The sequence below is a fragment of the Telmatherina bonti genome (assembly GCF_933228915.1).
Source record: "Telmatherina bonti genome assembly, chromosome: 5".
Taxonomy (NCBI): Eukaryota; Metazoa; Chordata; class Actinopteri; order Atheriniformes; family Telmatherinidae; genus Telmatherina; species Telmatherina bonti.
In genome coordinates this window covers 34615818-34639444 of record NC_136623.1, presented here as the reverse complement: position 1 = coordinate 34639444, position 23627 = coordinate 34615818, and the positions used below count along the sequence as shown (strand labels likewise).

The following is a 23627-nucleotide window of genomic DNA, read 5'->3' as shown; positions in this document are numbered from 1 at the left end:
GTTTGGATTGGTGTCAACAACATGGACTGTCCTTTACCACCAGGTCTGTTTGGATTGGTGTCGACAACATGGACTGTCCTTTACCACCAGGTCTGTTTGGATTGGTGTCAACAACATGGACTGTCCTTTACCATCAGGTCTGTTTGGACTGATGTCAACACCATGGACTGTCCTTTACCACCAGGTCTGTTTGGACTGGTGTCGACAACATGGACTGTCCTTTACCACCAGGTCTGTTTGGATTGGTGTCAACAACATGGACTGTCCTTTACCATCAGGTCTGTTTGGACTTATGTCAACACCATGGACTGTCCTTTACCACCAGGTCTGTTTGGACTGGTGTCGACAACATGGACTGTCCTTTACCACCAGGTCTGTTTGGATTGGTGTCAACACCATGGACTGTCCTTTACCACCAGGTCTGTTTGGACTGGTGTCGACAACATGGACTGTCCTTTACCACCAGGTCTGTTTGGATTGGTGTCAACAACATGGACTGTCCTTTACCACCAGGTCTGTTTGGACTTATGTCAACACCATGGACTGTCCTTTACCACCAGGTCTGTTTGGATTGGTGTCGACAACATGGACTGTCCTTTACCACCAGGTCTGTTTGGATTGGTGTCAACAACATGGACTGTCCTTTACCACCAGGTCTGTTTGGATTGGTGTCGACAACATGGACTGTCCTTTACCACCAGGTCTGTTTGGATTGGTGTCAACAACATGGACTGTCCTTTACCATCAGGTCTGTTTGGACTGATGTCAACACCATGGACTGTCCTTTACCACCAGGTCTGTTTGGACTGGTGTCGACAACATGGACTGTCCTTTACCACCAGGTCTGTTTGGATTGGTGTCAACAACATGGACTGTCCTTTACCATCAGGTCTGTTTGGACTTATGTCAACACCATGGACTGTCCTTTACCACCAGGTCTGTTTGGACTGGTGTCGACAACATGGACTGTCCTTTACCACCAGGTCTGTTTGGATTGGTGTCAACACCATGGACTGTCCTTTACCACCAGGTCTGTTTGGACTGGTGTCGACAACATGGACTGTCCTTTACCACCAGGTCTGTTTGGATTGGTGTCAACAACATGGACTGTCCTTTACCATCAGGTCTGTTTGGACTGATGTCAACACCATGGACTGTCCTTTACCACCAGGTCTGTTTGGACTGATGTCAACACCATGGACTGTCCTTTACCACCAGGTCTGTTTGGATTGGTGTCAACAACATGGACTGGCGTTCCTTCTGTCTCCCGTCTCTCCGTCCTGCGTTTGGGTCCACATCGCTGCCATTTCGTGACATGCTACGAAGGCCCATGCTTGTTGAAAGAAGAAATTGTCCAGTTGGCAGTATATCTTGTTCATACTGCAATCATCTGATCAAAAGACAACACCAAGCAGGAGTCTTAACAGGGTGAAATGTTTGCCAGAGAACATTGGCAACTCTGCGGCTCATCCCACAAACGCATTTTCCTTGAAAACGTCTAATTTATTTACTTTTTTAGTTGCATTTGGGAGGTAACAGGATGAGAGAAAAGGGAAGAAGAGCTAAAAATAAATCAAACAAACTGAATTTCACAAGCATCCTTTAACTGTTACAACAAAGTATGAGATACACATGGCCTGAAGTTTGTAACACACACACACACGCCTTTCACATCATAAAATGGTCTCATTTGGAAAAGCAGCTACACGTTACTGGTGTCTGTCTTTAATGCTGTGAAATCTGAAAACTTGAAAACACAAGGAAAGGAAAAACAGAAGATGCTGTGGAAACCCGGTTCCTGCATGTTCTGGATGTTTATACGTGTCAGAAACTCTGCATAAACAACGTGGCTGAGTAAACATTTTTGCTGTTGAGTAAACATCCATTGATTGAACCATGCCAAGCACCTGCAACAGCTGGAACACACAGGATCCGATCGTCTGAGTGCTGTTTGACTTGCACTGGAGCTGCTGTTTGGGATTCGGGTTTATTTGGGGAAAAACAAGTGAAGAAGTGCTGCTTTGTCTTCCCCCTGCGGGTGCAAACACACAGTCTGTCTGTGGCTAATTTCCCCCCTTTATAACAAACTCAATACTTAACGAGGAACATTTTATTCTTCTATTTAAAAAAAAAAGGTGGATGAATGAAAAAAGAAAAACACTTTGAGAAGGTTTTTGCTGACATTTGTGTTTGCTCTGAGTGAGACAGAGACTCTTATCTCTCTCTCTATTTCATTTACGCTTCTATCCATCCATCCTATTTATTCCTGCATCAGGCCCTGCAGGGACGTAGCGGCGGTGTGGGGTGTGTGTTTTGTGGGGTTGTGGGGGAGATGTGCTGGTCTCCAGGGCCAGGTTTTCTTTGGCTGTTGACAACATATTGCAGACAGACTGTCCTCTTGGTTCTAGTTCACTACTGTACGTTCTCCAGCTCCAGCCAGAATATTAAATGCATCAAAGAGCAGTGAAACAGTGCAACAAACAAAGGCTCAACCACAGCTGACAGAGTGGATGGCTGGTCTGCAGCCAGAGAGAAGTTTGATCCTCTGTGTATGTTGCCATGAGGGTCTGACTGTGTGCACACGAAAGACAGCACACACAAAGCACAAAGAGGGGGAATAAACACCATGTTACTCAGAGTGGAAACAGCCAGGCACGTCTGATGAAGCTTCTTTTCACAGAGGCCTTTTATCTGACTTGGATTGAAGCCGATACATGTGCTTCAGGCTTTTTTTTTTAAGTTGATCCAAATCTTATTAATGTATTAATTGAGAATTTTTATCCAAATCCAAAGCAGCTCATCTTCTGATGTTGCGAGACAGGAAGTCCCGTTTAGTTGGATTTCTACCAATGTAAACACCATTTCATCCTGATAAAGATTCACTGGTTTGATCAACCACTGTGTGAAAACTCACCTGAGTCCTGGATGTACTGAAAACTTCCAGTTCGTAGGTCGTCTGAGCTGTGCTCCGTCCGAGGAGAGGGGGACACAGGCGAGGGGGGAGGCTGGGTGTTGCAGGCCTTGCTTTTACAACAGCTATCAGCCAAATCCGCTTTGTGGAGACTGAGGTAGGCACGAAGGTGTTCCTCCACCAGCGTCAAGCAGTTCAAATGTTCCTGGCCCCAGAAGACCTGTTGTGACGGAACAAGACAGGAGATGAAGAACTGAGAATGATAACAAGTAAGGAAACATATGTCGGACTTGGAGGGAAAGAAGAACAAAAAGGAGAGAAAGTTCAAATAATAAACATGCAGACAGACAGCTAGACACTGGCACAGACCTCAGGCTGTTGCATAACTACCTGCATCAGCAATGATCACACTTTGTTTTCCAAAACAGGGAGAGAAGTGGTCAGGGTTACTTCGTCATCACCCGTTCAGTCTTACAAACATTAGCCAACGCAGCCTTACATTCCCCCCACTTACCCATGGCATTCCCCTCCCTGTGCCCCATCACAGTGAGTCTGCCTGGGGTTTGGACTGAGCTCTAGGAATCTCTGAGTCAAAAGCTCTTCACACATGCAGCTGCCTGCTTTCCCGCCGCTCACTAGCTTGCAAGAGCGGGTTATGACTAAACGCTAAAAAACAGGAAAATTTGGGGAATTTTTTTTTTCTCCCCCCCCCACCCCCAAGTGTTTGGAAAGAGAGCCCCAGAAGAAGGAATGGGAAGGAATTCTGGTGGTTTTGGTAAAGCACTTGATTAAAACACCACACATGCCAGTATTTGCAGAGGGAAATGTATGATCATATATTAAGTGTTGAGTTGCAAGTGATGTTTCTGTTAATGGGCACGCAATAAAAGCATTAAGGAAACCACTGAACATGAGCGAGGGGGTTCCCCCTGAGGAAGTAATGTGGAATAATACATTAGAAATAATGTGTTTGGTTAGTCACATTGAAAAGGGACTTTTCAACGGGGACATTATGTAACGAATCACAGGAAAAAAAAAAAGGCATGTATAAGATAGCCCCCTATAAATGGGCTTGTAATATTCCAGCACCTAAAAGCAGACGTGACTCAGATTTAAAAAGTTTTGTCGTCACTTTGGTTCAAAGAGGACAGAAGCCATGACAGAATTAAGAAGGAAAAGCAGATCTGAAGGTCTGATGAGATGCCCGTTGGTAATGGCATCATTTGGTGATCCAGAGGGTTGTTTAGCTGGAAGAGCCACACTGATATATTAAGTAAGTGTCCTTGAGCAGAGCTCTCAATCCCTCTCACTTCCATCCAGGTGCGGAGGCGCTGATCCAGCCTCAACCTCTACGAACCAGCATCGTGCTGGGTAATAAATCTCATGATTGAGGGTGCTGAACTGATGTCATAGGCACACAAACCTGCAGCAGGCCTCCCTTCAGGTCCAGCAGCAGTTTCGGGGGGCCGGGCTCGGGTCCAGGGCTGCCGCTGTGCCGACACCAGCGAGCTTCCAGGGAGCTGCTGAAGGAGAACGGCCCCAGCAGCACATGGCTTCGGTCCTTCAGTCCTGTTTTCACCAGCACATCGTTCATCTTCAGCAGCACCGAGGCAGCCTGAACTGCATCTACGGACACATATGGAGCAGCAATGAACTGGATGTGCTGCACGAGGTACAACTACTGGAAAAAAGATGGTTAAATATGTACATTTTAAACAAGTAATACCCCTGGGTCACATCTAACGATGAAGTAGGAACGACAACTACCAAAGTGGGAAAGAAAAAAACAAAATAATGTAAAAAGTGAAGTATAGATAAATGTTATTGTGTATAAATACTAAAGTAACCTGTCTGAAATAGGTTTAGTTGAGTGAAATAATTAACAGAGACAATGAGAAAGCCAAACAACCAATCACCCTCAAAGACACAAACTAAACAAATCAATCCAAAATTATTTTGATCAAATCTAGATGTTATTGAGGGGATATTCTGACCTTTTGGCCCAGTAGGCTGGAAGTTTGCTGATTTAGTCGGTTAAACTACAGCAGCAGGAGCAGCTAACCTTTCTGGAAACCTCGGCTACAAATGACTAATAAAGTCCTGAGAAGTGGTTCTTTTAACATGTCCTTTAACTCGAGACATTCACCCAATGAAACCAGAGGGCACAGCCTTTTCAGTCTCTAGATGTAAATACGACGAGACACTGGAATTACAGAGTCTACAGTGAGACTTTACACCCCATATACAGTAAATTAATGCAGATACCATAACCTCTAGACAATCTGCGGGTCAGTGAATAACAGCCTCCCGTGGTGGTCAGACTTGAGGAAAATCAATACACACGGTTTACCACAGAGTGCAAACCATTAATTAGCATCAAGAACAAAAAGGTCAAAGTATACTTTGCCAAAAACATCTAAAAAAAATTCCAGTAGTTCTGTTACAGACAGTGAAAACATCAACAAACCAATTCCAACTGTGCCCGTGGAAAGAAAGAAGTCCTACTGTAAATATTAGACCTCTTATTCAGGCTGTCAGTATTAATCACATCCAGATATTTCTACACCAAACGGCATCTCCAGTCTGAGGAAAGACAGACTACTCTGAGCTTGGGGTTCATGTAGGGTAACATCAGGAGGAATATGGGGGGGGGGGGACTGGGGGAAGGGGGTGATGAATGGATATTGACAACAGCGGTGGGAAAATATGAAAGACAAGACCAAAAGGTGCGAGAGAAAAAGCCAGCTATGATATGAGGAGTCCTCAAACCTTCCCAGACTTGGTGAACTGATTGGGGAGCATAGGGTGGAGGGGGGCTTTGCTTATATAAACCTTTCTGGGGGAATTATTAAATTAAAATGACTCATATCTTTCAGGAAAGACAGTGTTGATGCAAGTTGGCAGTTTACCTGCAAATATCTGTGCCGACAGACTTGTCAGAGATTACTTACAGGACTTTGGACCTGAGGCTTATTTTCATGGCTCGGATTTATTAGACAGCCCCGGGGAACTCCCAAACTGGCCCATTACAGTGAAAACACACACACAAAAAAGCACATTTATGTGCACAATCACACACACTGAACAGCACATTCTGAAAGGGACATCCAATGTCGTATTTAAAGCAGACAAACTGGCTCACCCAGGTGAACAAGTGGAAACACACACTCCCACACACACACACAGTGACTAACAAAGCATTTTCTCCTGTCTCATTATGCGTCATTTACAGCTCAGCTGACCGCAGCATCCTGGTGTTAAAGCCAGAAGCAGCGGCCGCCAGCCCTCTCAACAATCAGCCTAATTAGGAGCGCTTTTAATGAGGGGGGATCCCTTTCTTTCAAACTCCATCCTTCCTTCCAGGCTCAATAATAACCAGAGGCACATTTCCCCACATCCTCTCCCAACCTCCACTCAAGACTCCATCACCGCTGTGGAACTGGGTCTGTAGCAAAAAGTCCAAAGACTCTGACGCCGCTGGACGGTGAAGGACGAGTAGAGAGAAGGTAGGAGATGGGAGGGGGGGGGGGGGTGAACCTTTGTCCCTTTTGACAACAAGTAAAATGACAATATGCAGATGGAGAGGAGAAAAGACAAAGACAACAGGAGAAAAGTGAGATCATTAAAATGAAAAGAGAGACTGATGATAGCTGTAACGTTTGGACCGTCATAAGGTCAGAGATCAGACTGGATTCATCTAATCATCACCAAATAAATGATAAGTCTAACACAGAAACGTGCACGCATGTGACAAAAGCTCAGATACAGTAACATGACATCAGGATTCCTCCACTGACATGAATCAGTGTTTATTTAGTTTAAAGCTGGGGCAGGTCATGTTAGGGAGGTAGGAAGGTGTGAAAGTGATACCCTGACTTGGCTCCTCCCCCTGCCTTGGCCACTCCTCCTGTCCTGGCCCCTCCGCCTCTACTTTTGCTCTTTGCCTGATCCAAGGCTTCTTTATTCACAGCTTTTTCCACAAACGATTTCCTACCTTCCCTCTACTCCTCCATCCTTCCTGCATTTTCTCAGCCATGTTCGCCTTCCGAGTTTCTTCTTCACTACTTTGTATTTTCATCCTAACACGCTGTTTATATGCAGGGTGTGGCTATCAGGTATGCGCTGCTGGAGGGGGAGGAGGGGAGCCGGGAGAAGAAGCTTAGGAAATATAAGACATGAACAACTCCATTTGGGTCTGAACGTTTGGATTGATCAGAGTTTTTACAGATTTACAGTAAACTGAGGGTCTAACTAGATTTCTTAGTGTTCATGATTACAGAATGTATAGACTACTATCAGGACGAGGAACCACTTCACCCAGAGTAAAAAAAAAAAGTGTCTGAGCAAGATGACCAACTGTAGCTTTAATTGAATCAAACTGGGATATATGAACACATTATTGGAAAGCACACAAAGTGGCGTCTTTTCATCTATTTGTATTTTTACAACCTTTAAATAAGCAACATCTTTTTCAGATTACTGTAACTTCTCCATACACGTGCTAATATGTGTCTATTCATCTGAAATGGTCGGATAAAACTCCTGGAGGGCTGCAGTCCTACAGGTTTTAGATGTTTCCCTGCTCCAACACACCTAAATGGCTCCCCTCACCAGCTTGTCGAATTCTTCCTGAGCAAGTTGAGCCAATAGTGTGATGCAGCATTAGTAAACACGGAAAAGCTGCAGCTCTGGTCCGTCCCAGGCACATGTTCATATCCAAACTCTGAAAAAGCATCAACTAGATGTTGATTCGGTACGATTTCAGCGAGGAACACACATCAGAACAGATCATGTTTTACACATAAACACAGCTTGCACCTGCATACCAAACAGTGCTATTATAGCTTACCAGTAATCCACACACACACAGCCAACCTTCAACCTAAAACACTAGAGGAACCAAGTGGGTGGTGGGAAAGAGGGTGGATGGAAATCTTCCTAAAGTGAAATACATCTCTGGCAAACACCCGCGTAAGATTAGATAGGATGGGAGACTGATTTACCATGTCGGTTTCTCCCTGGCAGCCGTTATCTGACCACTGCCTGGCTGATTTATACCCCGCAGCGTACTGGTATCAATTAGCAGAAACCTAAAGGAGTCATTACATAACTAGCAGAGGTCCCTGAAGACCTTCTGGGATGGTAAGAGTAATAGAAGTAATATACTGTCACTCACCACAGAAATACGCTATTCACTCACCACAAGACCACTATAGGACACCAGAGGAAACTGGGTTTGTAGCAGGGGACACTGTCGGCCAAAATGGCGCAGTGCAGGAAGCTGTGTGTCATCCAAGCAATTACAAATACATAAACTGTTAAATTCTGATGAGTTACACATGGTTTCAATAACAACTGCAATGCATAAGCAAAAAATGTCAGATATGTGTTCCATTCTGTAGGTAATAGTACTTTATTTCATGTATTATTTAGTTACAAAACCTGGCGATCCTGCAAATGATTCAGTCTGAGCACTTTGGACAGCGTCGTACTCGGTTTGAATGTTTTATCAGGTGATTTAATGATAAACTACTCTTGCTGACTTTGTTGCAGATAAACCAAGCAGTATAAGCTGCAAATGATCTGCTGCAAGTAAAAAACAAAGCAAAGGGCTGGTTAAAAAAAAAAAAAACCAGTCAAAGTAATAGCAAGAATATTCTATTCTGCAGTCATTTATCAGAAGCTTTTATCCAAAGCGACTTACATATGAGTGGGAACAACACAAGCACGAAATCAAACAGTAGAGGACATCGTAGGAAGTGGACTATCCAGTTGGACGCAGGTCCTTCCATGAAGTGCTACAGGCTTTTTTTTGTTTGTTTTTATTTTTGTTTACTCCCTTCCCACCCAATAATATCTACTATGTTATAATACAAATAATTAATACCATAAAGTTTGTTGCAAAGAACTGGGCTAAGTTCTCCAACTTTCCAATAGCTTTATGTTCTGGATTAACGAAATATTAGGCAGTAACGGAGGGACTAAAGCTACTAATGTGCTTCCAGGTAGTTTCACTTTCTATCCAGACTTATTCTGAGTTCATACCAACGATCACCTGCTGAAGTTTAACATGATGGAGAGCAAACTCCATCAGGTTTCTTCTCCATTACAAGCTAAACGGTTTTCCACCAGCTAAGTCTCGCGTCTTACCAGCCAGTCCACTTTATACTGGACATGAATGGGTTACCTAAAGGTAGGCCTCATGTGGCTTGTTCAGTCTGAGCCTGAGCAGTACCCATGAGAAGAACCTGACCATGCAGCACTCCCCCAGGCCTGGCTCCAAGGTGAGGCACCAGTACACTTAAACTGGGCAAGGTTGACTCCTCCAGTCTGTTAATCATAAAAGTTTATTGGACACACTTTGTCTGGCAACTCACCTTCAAGACCCTACCAGGGGCAAACTGCTCCAAACAACAGGCTGCTGGGATCCCTGGAGCACACACACACACACACACACGCACACACACACACACGCACACACACTGCTACACTGCTAAATGATGTCAATAGTCTTTTAAAATGAAGGCAAGTGGCCGACGCTTTAAGATCTGAGGATCGGTTTCTTTCCAGGTTTTGTGTGATTTTAGATGTGGAACTCGGTTGACGGTGTGGTGTGTAGACATAAACAATCTGAGGACGCCTCCTTCAGCTCTCCACCGTCATGCAGTTTCTCACCACATTGCCATTAAAGCTAATCCAATCTGTTATTCTTTTAAATTACCAGGTAAGTTGGAAGTTAGACTCCAAGCTTTGCGCCAAAACAAACCTCTTTAATGCAGTTTAAACAACGTCATATTTCATGTCTGTAGCTGCAACATACAGTGCATGTGACTGACCATGTCCCTCTCTTATTTATATACTACAATGTAAGCTCTTTATTAATTGGGTTAACTTTCCACACCACAGCAGAATCTCTTCTCAGACTATAATTTTGTTTTGGCTTCTCAACAGAGAGAAAAAGAAATAAAAACCTTTTTCCCAGCAGGGTAAACACATTACGGTGATTGTAATTCAGAGGCTGGTTTGGTGAAAAGGAAGAAGAACATTTGGGGGGAAAAAGCAACAAAGGTCATAATAACAACATAAATATTGAGCAGCTTTTACTGAGCTTGATAAAGAACTTTCCCTTTGCAACTAGGCTGAAATAAATCACTGTGGAGAAAGAGGGGGTCCACAGAAGCACAGCACCAAGGACAAAGCTTTGCACATGTTTCTAAATAGTGTGCAATAGAAATATTACCAGAGTCTGCTGGTGTGTGTGGGTGTGTGTGTGTTTATAGGAAGTCAGAGGCACTGTATGGGCACTACGACTGAGACCTGAGAGATCAGGGAGTGTCCCGTTTCATGGACCCTAAGACATCTGTTCCCTCTCGTTTGCCCGCCTCCCTGCTCTCTTTCATTGAACTATAAATGCCCCCCTACCTTGGGGAGTGCTGAGGCATAGATGGAGAGAGGAATGCAGGGCTTCCACTTGCTTTTCATTAACACAGGATCTGGTAACACACCTCACTGTCAACCTAATCCCCTCTCTCTCCATCTTGTCCCCTGGTTGAGGAAGGGCTGCTATGACCAGGTACAGAGCCCCAGATGGTCCTCAGACGAGCCGCGGGGGGGGGGGGGGGGGGGGGGGGGGGGGGGGGTGGATGACAGCTATGGATATTTGGTGATGAGGGCAGGGTGGGATGGGGTGATTGTAATGACATATGCAGAAGAGACTGCACACACTGATCACTCAGTGTCGTGTCCCGTTTCCTCGTCTGTCCTGTATTACGCCGCGTCGCCTTTCTCTCCCCCCCCCCCCCCCCCCCCCCCCCCCCATGCCTTTTCTACCTTACTTTTGACTGATCTCCCTTTCTCATATGATCAATCTATCCCATTTTCACTCATCTGTCATGTTTGTCTGCATTGTATTCATTTATTTCTCTCAAAGCACTTTGCAGGTTTTTCCATCACATCTTTCCCATTTCCTTCCTGTTGGTCCATGCACACCGAAGACCGGGAGGGAAACGTCATGCACACCGAAGACCGGGAGGGAAACGTCATGCACACCGAAGACCGGGAGGGAAACGTCCTGCACACCGAAGACCGGGAGGGAAACGTCATGCACACCGAAGACCGGGAGGGAAACGTCCTGCACACCGAAGACCGGGAGGGAAACGTCCTGCACACCGAAGACCGGGAGGGAAACGTCATGCACACCGAAGACCGGGAGGAAAACGTCATGCACACCGAAGACCGGGAGGGAAACGTCATGCACACCGAAGACCGGGAGGAAAACGTCATGCACACCGAAGACCGGGAGGGAAACGTCCTGCACACCGAAGACCGGGAGGGAAACGTCATGCACACCGAAGACCGGGAGGAAAACGTCATGCACACCGAAGACCGGGAGGGAAACGTCCTGCACACCGAAGACCGGGAGGGAAACGTCATGCACACCGAAGACCGGGAGGGAAACGTCCTGCACGCCGAAGACCGGGAGGGAAACGTCATGCACACCGAAGACCGGGAGGGAAACGTCATGCACGCCGAAGACCGGGAGGGAAACGTCATGCACACCGAAGACCGGGAGGGAAACGTCATGCACACCGAAGACCGGGAGGGAAACGTCATGCACACCGAAGACCGGGAGGGAAACGTCATGCACACCGAAGACCGGGAGGGAAACGTCATGCACACCGAAGACCGGGAGGGAAACGTCCTGCACACCGAAGACCGGGAGGGAAACGTCATGCACACCGAAGACCGGGAGGGAAACGTCATGCACACCGAAGACCGGGAGGGAAACGTCATGCACACCGAAGACCGGGAGGGAAACGTCATGCACACCGAAGACCGGGAGGGAAACGTCATGCACACCGAAGACCGGGAGGGAAACGTCATGCACACCGAAGACCGGGAGGGAAACGTCATGCACACCGAAGACCGGGAGGGAAACGTCATGCACACCGAAGACCGGGAGGGAAACGTCATGCACACCGAAGACCGGGAGGGAAACGTCATGCACACCGAAGACCGGGAGGGAAACGTCATGCACACCGAAGACCGGGAGGGAAACGTCATGCACACCGAAGACCGGGAGGGAAACGTCATGCACACCGAAGACCGGGAGGGAAACAACACCAACAGTAGTGATACACACTGTAGCAGCAGTCAGACTGCATTCTCCTGTCTAACATCTCATGTACAGCTACTCCCAGGGGTGCAATTCCCTCTGACTTATTGCAGCAACTCGAAGGCTCAACCTTACCAAACGGGAATCCTGACCTTTATCTCTGGAAAATTCCAAGGTATCAGTTTTCTAAGGTACGGAGTGGATGAGAGTGGTGAGTGATGAAGTTGGTGCAGTTAAGGCTAAAAGTCAGCAGATATGTCTACTGTCACCAGAGATCAGTCGGTGTAACTGGAGATAGTTTGTCTCCGTTCAGTGCCAACAAATCTGGAAACACTATGTGAAGAAGCCCTCGGGGAAAATAGCTGCGTGTGTGTTGTGACAAAGATCTATGTGGGTGCTTAAGTTATCAACAATAACGACAAAAAAAGAAATAGTGTTTAGTCAAACATGCTATTCAGCAGCATGTCTTTCCATGTCTGCTTTAAATGTCTTGTAAAACTTTTGCTGTACAAACAAAATCTTCGGCGTCTGGCGCCGCTGGAACACACAGCAACAACGCTTTCATGCTCAGCAGGTTTTCAGAGTCCGACAAGCAAAATATCAGGAAATTTCATGAGATGTGAAGCCTAAACAAAACTTCTGCTGTTAACAATAGCCATGTTGACATGAGCACTCAGGTTACAGTTCTGATCAGACCTGTGCTGTTTGCATGGGCCTGAAAAAGCCACGACTTTAAATGCATTGCATGTTCGACTTGTGCAGGATGGTCCGACTTTCCAGAAAGAGCAGCAGAAGCAGAAACATAAGCTGCGTTTCCATGCAGCACTTCTGATGCAATCAAATGTGAACGTCTCAGCTGATCCAATCAGGTTCAATCAGAAAGAACTGCAGTCTGATCAACAACAGCTGTTTTTAACCTTTTCATGACTGAATGAGCAGGAAAAAATGTCTGAATTTGTTCTGATGGTGACGTTGTCACATGCAGCAAAACAGAACTGGACTGTGGCGGCTCCTGGGAACTGAAAGAGATGGGAATTATTGTGTATCTCAACAGTCCAAATAAAAAATAAACCTTCATCTTCATTCTCTTTCACTGGATTAATACACTGTGTGGATATCGTGTAAGAACACATCTGATGGGACAACTTTATTCAGCATCCATTTAACCTTCATCACACTGCATAAAAAATGACGTTTTTTCTTTATTAAACTGCATTATTTTTCACAAACAGAAAAAAAAAAATCATAGCTACTGTTTCAAAAGCACATATCTTTCTTGTTTATTGTTGTAAAACAGAATAAAAAAAATATGTTTATAGTGTCTTTTTCATTGTCTTTTACATATATTTCTTGAAAAAAAATAACACAAACAAACAAATATTTATTTATAGTTTTTCTTTGGAACTTTTTACTGGTGAAGATCAGTGGTTTATTCTACTTTGCAATACAAAGAGAGCTACACAACTCGATCATCCTGCTCCGCCCCCCTTTTGCATCTTTTACGTGGTCCGCATACCGATTAGTCTCGCGGACGAACAGAGCGATCATCTCTTCGTTGAAGAATAGCTCAAACAGTTCCCCTTCAGACACACCATTGTCTTCTAAATGTGGCCCTGCAGGTTCATGAACAGTGAACTGTGTTACTGTATTTTGTATTGTATTTGCCAGTAACTGTCGAGCGCTTGCAAAAATCGGGCGTATTAATGCAGCAGCAGTGTGTTGAAGGTTAAACATGTCATCACACTGATTTCAATCGGACAGATGAAATATTTGTGCTTGTGAACGTAGCGAGAGATTTTCGTTATAAACATCAATGCCTGAACAGATTTATTCTTCTCTTACCAACTTAATAATTTCAATATTTAAATTCAAAATCAAAGCAAAGATATTTTCTTCATCCCCTCTGGGGAATCCAAATATAAGTATTTTAAATAATTTTTAACCCTTGAGCAATATATCTACATCACATACTGATCAGTTCTGCTTTTGTCTTCCACTGGACGAGAATTTCCTCTTCATTCATTCATTCATCATCCTAACCGATTAGTCCGATGAAGGGTCGCGGGGAAGCTGGAGCCTATCCCAGCAGTCTTTGGGCGAAAGGCGGGGTACACCCTGGACGGCTCGCCAGTCCATCGCAGGAGAATTTCTTTTTCTATGTTTAAATAAACATATTGAGTAAAATAAAGTGTCATATAAACCGAGAAGTAAAGTGTGAGATTACATTGGTTACATTCGGAATGAGTGTTTCCATGCACAATTGGAACAATGCTTGGCATAACACATCTCTCTTGATTGGCTTCAGTTTGGAGTCTGATCGGATCAGAATCTTCTGATTTGGTGCACAAATCCTTTTTTATCACCATTAGGCTTTTAATCTAACTCCTTTGTCCCTATAAACAGAGCTAACGGCAACATTAGCGTGACTGTTTTGCTTAGAAAAACCTGTTAAGAGTAATAAACTGGCAGATTTTCTCACTGTGGCGCCCCCTACTGACAGAATCCTTTCTCTTCTCTGAACTCTCTCCAGCCAGTAAAAGTCAGTCTGATGGTGACTCTTGTTTCATGTCTTCTTTGCTGAGTCAGTTGAGCTGTGAGTTAAAAATGGCCGGTGTGTTGATATCCAGTTGCTAGCGTGTGATGCGGTCCCGTGAAGGGAAACACAGAGATGAAGCAGGGCAGAAAGAAAAGGTGCGATTTCTCCGCCTCAGGACACTGCATGCCAACAACTCCAGTAATGTACATGGTAAATGTCACTCATCAAAAGCATCCAAACAGCTGTAAAGTTATGCAATGCTACTTTAACGATGTGTACTTTAACTTTTACCACAGCCGGTATTTAAAAGAGTTTGTAGCCAAACTGAGGATGGATCATCCAGTGGTCTCAATCCCAAGTTGTTTTTCTTTTTTCCCATCCAATCGGATTGTATGAATGGCTCCTGAGCTGCAGTGGCTCTGTTTCAATGTGCTGGTGGGGTGTGAAGGAGGGCAAAGTACCAATAAGTACCAATCAATCACTGCTTCCTGTGTTTGTTGTAAATAAAGACCTTTTTTAAAGTATTTGTTTGTAACTCTGTCCAGCACTTTGATCAACTGTGGTTGTAAAAGGCTTTATTGAGGCTGATTGATTGCTATGCAAACAAAGTGAGCTATGGACAGTGGATTCATTTTAAAGCAGAGTAAATGTGATAAATTTGCTTTAACTAAAACATGATTGTGTCTGTGCGCCCTTTCCTTTGCAGTTAAACTCAGCTGAGTTTATCAGTGTATCGAATATGGATGAGAGGTGAAAAGCTGCTGAAAATCAGAGCGGAGCAGCAGCAATGAGCATTGTGTCACTGTGCAGTTATGCAGATTTGAGTAAACAAAGTGCAAATTGTTTGAGGTTTTAATTAACATTTTTGACAATCATTTTATCTGAAGTAACCCTATATTAACAACATCTGTTAAACATATGCAGGCACTTAGGGAGCCTTGCTCCAGCTTGTCCTCGAACCCCAGTCAACAAAGGATGTTTTGCTCGCCAGTGCGGAGGTAGAAACCATCTACTTGCAAAGTTATGAGTCAAAGTGTTCCTTGCTCTCTCCTACATGTGGCATTTCAGCTCAGGACTCTCTTTATCCTTCTGCTTACATCTGCTGTCCAATGTGAAAGACAGCCCAAGAAATAAGAAAATAAAATCGCTGATCCTTTGTTGCAGCACGCCGGCTCACACCCAGCGGCGCAGAGAAATTGGAAGTGTTTTTCATTTACATTAGCATTAGCAGCTCTGATTGTCATAATGGAAACACTGCGATGCCTCCTGGAGAACAGTCGGTGATGACGAAGGCAGGGTTTGGTCCTAACATGAAAACAAACACCTCACTCTCACACTAAGAGCACATTAACATTCTTTTTGATTAGAATTGAGTCCGTTTGCTCGGAAAGTTTGCCTCGTTTGGGGAAATGTGAACGCACCAAACGAATTTTGATTCGAGCCACAGAAGTGGACTCAGTCTGCTTACAAACACAGGTCTCGGTTCATTTCAAGCGGACCAAATACAAGAAGCAGACTACAAAAAAGTCACTTTCTGCATGTGGCGTAGCATTGCATTGTGGGTAAATACATAGCGATGGCATTAAGGGTCCTCTGCCTCGTCTGGTGTTCATACTGCGTCCATTGTTGCAGAGTATTTCTGCAGGATATTTGCACAAGACACAATAAAAACTCAGAACAACGATGGTTTCCTGCTCTATGTTTAACTTGCTACAGTTTTCTTCTTCATGCGGGTCTTCTTCTCTCTTTTGCTAAACACTAGTGCAGCGCCACCTCTGGTGGGAATGGAGATATATTATTCTAATGGTTTGACCCAAGTGCAGCATGAATACGATCTTGGTCCACATGGCTAGACCCCCTTACAGCTGAGCCGAATCCCCCAATCGGACCGAGTCAAGCGGACTGTCCTGATGTGAAAACAGACTAACAGAAAAACTTCAGCACTGTACTGATAACCTTTGTGTTTGGCAGCAAATGGTGTTTTTTTGCACAGATAGCAAGTAAAAACTAATAAATACTAAATAATGCTGAAAACAATTCTTCTGTTTGGTTCCTGATCTCTTCCAGAGAGTAAATGAAAAGATTTTCCCAACAGTCTGAGATGTATTAGATTTTCCAACAACCATATTGTCACATACTGATTCTTATAATAAGTCCAGATCTGCTGAAATGATCTCACACTTTCCTGTTCACAACCAAATCTTGTCATTACACATAACTGAAGGAAGAACAAATAACTGGTGTGTGAGTTAAATGTAGCGCATATCCATATTTATGTGGTTCCATAATCACCCGATCCATCACAATTCATTCTCTATGGCCTCTTAGAGTAAATGCATTTGACTTTTAAAGGACTGGACTGGATCCTGTTGTCCTATAAAAGTGAGTTTGGTTGCCATACAAGTTAAATGCTATAAAAGAGATGCCTGTATACTTGAACAGGCCTTACTGGAAGAAGTTGTGGTTGCTTTAAAGAAAAATGACCGACAGTGTGAAGTCACTTGAGCTGTTTCCAGTGTAGCTCCACCTGTTTCAAGAATTTCCCTAAAACAAGTTGTAATGAACTAAAACACAGCAGAAAAAGATGGATCGCATTAAGAGTTTGATGTGTTTCACTTCGCACATCAAGAGAATGTCGAGTATTTAAAGGTCAAAGTATTTGTTATGATTGGAAAGGAACAAAATACTGCTGTGCGTGTCTCATGCTGCACTTTTCCCCAGTCGCTCCATCTTTACCTCTTCAGCTTCCATCAGCAACAAAAAAAAAAAAAAAAAAAAAGCTTTATTTACTTTATTTTGTTCATTTTTGCAGTTTTAGGGGCAAATAAACGCAACACTCACCTTCCATCCTAGGTCGAGACTTCATGTTTAGACATCCCGTCATGGCTGATACCGACACCGTTACGCTGGGCCTCATTGGATGGGCCTCCGTCTCCATGGCAACAACAATCTGTGCGGTGTGGAGGGAGACCTTGTGGAAAGACAGCGCCAGGGCCCTGACAGTGCTGGCTGTACTGAGGGCCGAGGCCTGGTGGTGGGGGTCTGAGCGGGGGGGAAAGGCCCTGTGTGGGGTCTTCGTGGGGGACGACTGAGGCGTGGAGGAAGCCGACGGAGGCTTGCTGGAGACGTCCCGCAAGTGCGGAGGCAGGACTTTCTTCAGGTAGGCTTTGGCTTGCTCCAGCTTAGCCAGAGTGGGGCTGACTTTTAGGGGGCGTGATAGCTCTACGTTGACCTCGGCTGGAGACGGAGAGACAAAGAGAAGCGGAAAAGATGAGAAAGGAAAATAAAAAGGCATTAATAACAACACAAACATAGACTTCACAGTAGATGGGCCTTAAAGCAGGAAGGGCCTCTCGTGCTCATCCTGACTTTTTATTTATGAAGTGCTGAGTGTTGAAAAAGATCCCAACAGGAAGTAGAAAGGTAATAAAAACATAAAAACCCACGCTGGTGTTCTGCGTGTTTGTCTTTAGAAAGAGAAAATCAATATTTTATACAGATTTTTCATCACTGGACCTCTACTCCGCAGTAAAATTTGAATGAATCACAATCTAGTGACAAGCTGTTCACAAAGCTCTCCTCAACGCTAAAGTAGGGCCTTTTAAACTGTGTCAAACCCAGGACACAAATTGAATAAATTCACTGCTGGCTGGGGGCCTTGCTCTTTAAAACCTGCCCTTGAAATTTGGAAACCCACTATAAACTGGTCACAGTCCATCTGGGGGTTTTAAGGCACGGCAGGCTTCATCAGTGTGTCTCTGCGAGCAGATCTAAAGCTAGCTAACGGATGGGAAACTACATGTTACTGTGTCTTGTAAATCAAACCTCGAGCTCTTCTCTCTTTCTCTAATCAGTAAGTTTGCATGCGAGGAGCTGGCATGCCACTCTGTTCCTTCCTCCTCATGAACACACACACACACATCCACAGAGTTACTGGCTGTCTCACTGTAACATCCTAACGTGACACTGCGGAATAGCAGAGGAGAATATCTTTCTGATGCCAGCTACATAAATCAGAGACGGCCCTCTCCAGCTCCCATCTCGCTCTCCGGTGCGCTGCTGCCTTCAAACACTTGACTGGAATTTACAGAGACACATGAATTAACTCAATGCCGTTTTACACCACTTCCATTATCCCATTTTTCCACTTGGTCATGATGATGGGAGCAGCTGAAAACAAGCACAGCTGGTTTTCATGGACTCATCAAGGCTCCAGTATGTGGAGGCTTTTAGGCCTTCTGTCTGCCTCCTGCCCAGGTGGGTGAACTGGATGACACGATGGGAGCGCCGCCAGTAACGGCAGTAAATACAGACTCTCTCATTCGCACCGCCAGGCCGTGTTCGGGACTGCAGCTCATTTAATCCAGTGGAAGTAAGGCGCGTGGTCAAATGGAAGGATGGCTGGAGAGGAACTGGACGGAAGATAGGTGGAACTTGCTCTGCAATGTAGCTTATCATTTCCACTTGACTTATCACCAGGAAACCTTCCAGTGGTGGAATAAACAGGCCATATGCAGCTGTTCGGGTTCCTCTCTTCCCTGCCATATTCCTTCACCCTCTCGCTCCCCATCTTTCATGTAGTCCACGTGCATACGGATGTGTTTTATTCTCAGCTTATCCTCTCCTTCTTAGTGTTTATCTTTTCATTTTCCTCAGCCTACAATCTAATCAGCCCCTCCCCCTGTAATCACATAAAAATGTCTCCTCTGGCCAGTTCGGGCCAGTGCCGAGGCCCGAGCCCGGCCTGGTTCCCAGCAGATGCAGACCTGTTTCTGATTAGACTATGTTCTCCCTCGTTGTGTTCCTCTATCCCACCTCACTCTGAAAAACTCATCCCAACCCCTGATCCAACTAGTTTTAGAGTGATAGTTAGTGATTTATTACCCGTTTAACCCATCTGAATTTCACCTGTTCATCCGACCCACACTGTTAAAAACACAAATATTTTTTCTAAACTGAACGTTTTCTTGATTAAATGTTTTAAAGGTTAAAAAAATCTCCTAAACTTGCTAAAAATTCCATATTTAGAAAGAACAAATAAATAGCATTGCTGTGTTGGAAGCACCATGTACAGCTTGATGCCTTTGTGTGAAGGTTGTTCTAGCAAACACAGAACTGCTGCTTTCCTACTGAAGCCCAGAAGGCTCAAATTTGCTCATGTACCTCTGAACTCAGCTGCAGCCAGTAGTTATAGATATAAAACCCTTTGTGACTGAACCTACGAGAACTTTTACATCGTGGATCAGACAAATAAAAACACAAATAAATGGTTTCCATGTGATACAATAAGCTGCAGTTGTAGACTGAAGTAATAAAGAGATCATAAATAAGAAAATAGTTTTGTTTAATTTGTTTAGGATGGATGGATTCATAATCAGCTCTCTCTCTACATATGCAATGAGGATTATTCAGTAATGTGAAGAAGGCATATCAGTGTTCAGAGCTTCTGTTGTGGCTTAGTGAGGCCAGATACGATGTTTTGAATAGGAAAGAAGTATTATTGAAAGACACATGGTGGAACTTTGATGTCCATGGTGGGCGAGGACTTTACTCTCAAACTGCAGTGTTTTTATTCCTAATTCTTTCACTTCAGCCGTAGGTTACCGTGAAAGGAATACATTTATGGAATGAGCTTCAAAAAGAAGTTAAAGAATCAGGAACAATCAACGTGTTTAAGAAAAGCATAAAAAGAACAATATTAAAGACTTATGAAGCATTAGGGGCATAATGTGAATTACCTTGAATATTTACCATGGTGTTACATTTTGGATATCTGTAAATGCTTTCAAAACTACCAAAAAGAAAGGAGTGTAATGGGTAATTAATGCAAATTTTGGAACAACTGGATGTTGTGAATATTGTAAAATGTATAATAAGAGTGGACATAAGATTATGGAACTCATGACTTATACTTTGCGCCTTCAACAAGACCTAGGAACAAGACGCTGGAGAAAATGGCTGAACTATGACAGTACCTAAAACAAAAAAAAAAGGGTTAATCTTATGTAAACATTTTTTTGTACGTGCCAATTATTGTATTAGATACCCCCTGACCTCTTCTGTGTTTTGTTTTTCATAAATGAAAATGTTTACAAATAAAAAGTTTAAATAAAATAAAAAAATAAAAAAAGAATGGACATAAGATGATTATGAAAGTAAGGGGCAGATATTATAAGATTGCTCTTCTTTCTGCTCCTTTTCATTCAAGCCATATTTAATTGGCATTCTTATTTTGTATTTCTTTTTAATGTTGTTTTGAATGAAATAAATAAAAATGGAATAAAAACAGATAGGTTTGTGAAGCTGGAGAGTCGTTGGGAGAACAGGTATCAGGTGTGGAGGTAGAAACGCTGCCGGTGCACATACCTTCAGGAGAACGGGCCTTAATGTGAGCAGGCTGCAGGGAATCAGGCCCTTCTCAGGTGTCAGCCTCTATTAGCACTGGAGAAAGTGGAGGATGGTGGAGGCACATACACACGTGTGTGTGTGTGTGTGTGTGTGTGTGTGTGTGTGTGTGTGCCACAGCAAAGTGGTGGAGGAGATCAAACAAGCTTATTATCCAGGTTACTGTGCCTTTTTGGCGAGGTCATGCATGACCCTGTCCCCACTCTGAACCTGCTGTGTGATATATAAGTGTGTGTGTGTGTGTGTACCCACCACAAACACTGTTTTCATTTCCACCTCGCCTTTGATTCCTCTTGCTGACTTTCACGCTCGACACTTGACAGTCGAAAGCCTGAGTACGACGCAGGTGGCAATGTGTCCGATCACGCATGTGAAGGGCACGGCTGTACGTCTGTGTTTGAAGGACCAACAACATCTTGAACGGTATCTGTTGAATCCCACGCTTAAAAAAAACGCCGTGAGGCCAATGACACGTATCTCAGATGCCATCTGACTCAAATTAGTGAGGTTCTGGACGGTTCGGAGGGGGCACATGCTTGTATACAGTATCTGACAACATTCCTACGAACTCATTGCTTGACAGGAACCAGGAACATGGGAGAGAAATGGTTCCAATTTGTTCTAGCTAATCTATCACCTGCTGCTTCTCTGCAGACAGAAGGCTGGTCTTTTGTCTCCCAGTGGTAGCAGTTACATCTCCGGGCTCCCTCACCGAGCCACTCAGGAACTGAGCGGGACAGATGACGGGAGGAAGGAGGGAAAAGTGTTTGTATGTTAGCTGATCAGACACAAAATCCTGCTTATGTTGGAAGAGAAAACATAAATAAACAAACTTTTCTTTTTCAGCCACGTAAAGCCTTCTTACGAATATATTTACTTATCAAGCCTTAAACTGTCTTTGGTCGGAAGGAGCCAGCTTCTTGCATGCATTTGCATGGGTTATGTTGATGAGTGTGGGTGTGTACGTGATGAGCAGCTGCTGAGTGAGGGTCAACGGTGAAACATCAGGCAGCATACAGTACACATGTTACCAGTGGTTCCCACTCAGCATCCTGCAGGAGGCAGCTTTGATTGCTCCTGCAGAATAAATGCTGCTGAAATTGTGAGCATATTGCTGTAAACACACAGCGAGACGTGGCCTCATGGTGGTCTGCTCTCTGTTTGTGCCTGGTTGAAATAAATCAAATGTGAAGCTTTGCTGAATCAAAGCAGAGCCGGCAAACAGGAAAAATGCACATTGCGACACACGCAGACGTTTATAAGACGGGGACAGATGAATAAAGTGACAAACACACTTTTTTTTTTTCTCTCTTAGTCTCATCCTCCAGTATTTTTCCTCTCTATTACCCTCCCATTTATTTAAATATTCAGATTAGGGCAACCCAACAAGACATTTTCCAGAGTCTCTTGTCATCAGAAATGATTCCCGTTTGTCCCCATCCCATCTGAACAACGGGAATCAATGCATTCCACACAAATCACCTACGTTAATGAACCCCACAGCTCTGTGTGGTTCCTCCTTTGTTCCTGCGTCCCTGACGAGGGTAATTATCTCCTCCAGAGAGCCATCAAACAACAAACAGTCCAAATATGTGTGCGTGTGTGTGTGTGTGTGTGTGTGTGTGTGTGAGACAAAGTGATTGAGGGGATGAAGGAGAACCAGTAGCATGTGTGGTCAATTCTAGATTTTTCCAGCAGAGCCTGACCTGGGGGGACCTCACGCTGAGCCTGGATCCTGTCTGAGTCAGCTGGAAGGCTCCGTATGATTGTGTGTGTGTGTGTGTGTGTGAAGAGCATGAATGTGACCAATTATTCCTGGGATTATCCTTCTGAGACAGTTTTCTAGTTCAAGGGAAGCACCTGACTGTCGCCTGCACTCAGACTAGAGTTATTTATTTCTAAACATGTGGCAGTAACCATGTTCATAGTTACACGACCAATAAATAAATCATATAAAACTGCAAAATCAACACTGAAGGTTATGCAGGATTTTACAGACCTATAAACAAAAACATCTAAAAAAATATATAAAAGAAGCTTGGCTGCTGTTAGGCTGTTGTTCCTCTCCACCTGGAGACCATAGATGGTGGAAAAACTGGTTTTCTGACTGCTGGTAAAGCTGGCTTTTCCTGCATAAATTAAAATGAGTCATATTTATCATGCATGCTCAAGACAGGGTCAAACTGAAATTCCCAACAATTTACAGAAGGCGGTGTTGCAGACATCCAGGTGCAATGAGAAGCTGACAGTGGGCTGGATGAATGAGGGGATGTCATATACGCTACATATGCTATGCTAAACCTTCATCAATAACACCTAAAGCTCGTCGTGAAGCTCCTTCTTGTAAACATGCACCGTATGTGTTCATGATAGCGTGCATGTGGAAGAGAGACAGCCAATATGTCAAAGCATGCCTGTAGTTACATGTCAGTGTGCATGAATCTGCAACATCTGGCCTGTGTTCAGGAAGCTGAGGGATGACCTGCGCCTACACACACTCTCTGTGAAACCCTCACAGGGATAAAAAGGTTGAGCGCACTAAGACTCAAAAGCCCACTCACACTTTTATTCATTACAGTTGTATTTGGGCAGGATGTCAAACACACCCTTAGGTCAACAACCTCAGCTTAAATCTGCTCATATGGATATCATATCAGGCT

At 44.2% G+C, this 23627-nt stretch overlaps 1 protein-coding gene across 1 annotated transcript in view; it reads right to left on the bottom strand.

Annotated features, from left to right (window-relative positions):
* vps13b (vacuolar protein sorting 13 homolog B) overlaps positions 1–23627 on the bottom strand; it is a 433420-nt gene that overhangs the window by 108276 nt on the left and 301517 nt on the right. Inside the window, exons 38-40 of the mRNA XM_079241403.1 lie at positions 17404–17799; positions 4335–4537; positions 2915–3131 (exon numbers count right to left, since the gene is read on the bottom strand). Coding sequence (XP_079097529.1) covers positions 2915–3131; positions 4335–4537; positions 17404–17799 — 816 coding nt within the window. The remainder of the gene's footprint in view (positions 1–2914; positions 3132–4334; positions 4538–17403; positions 17800–23627) is intronic.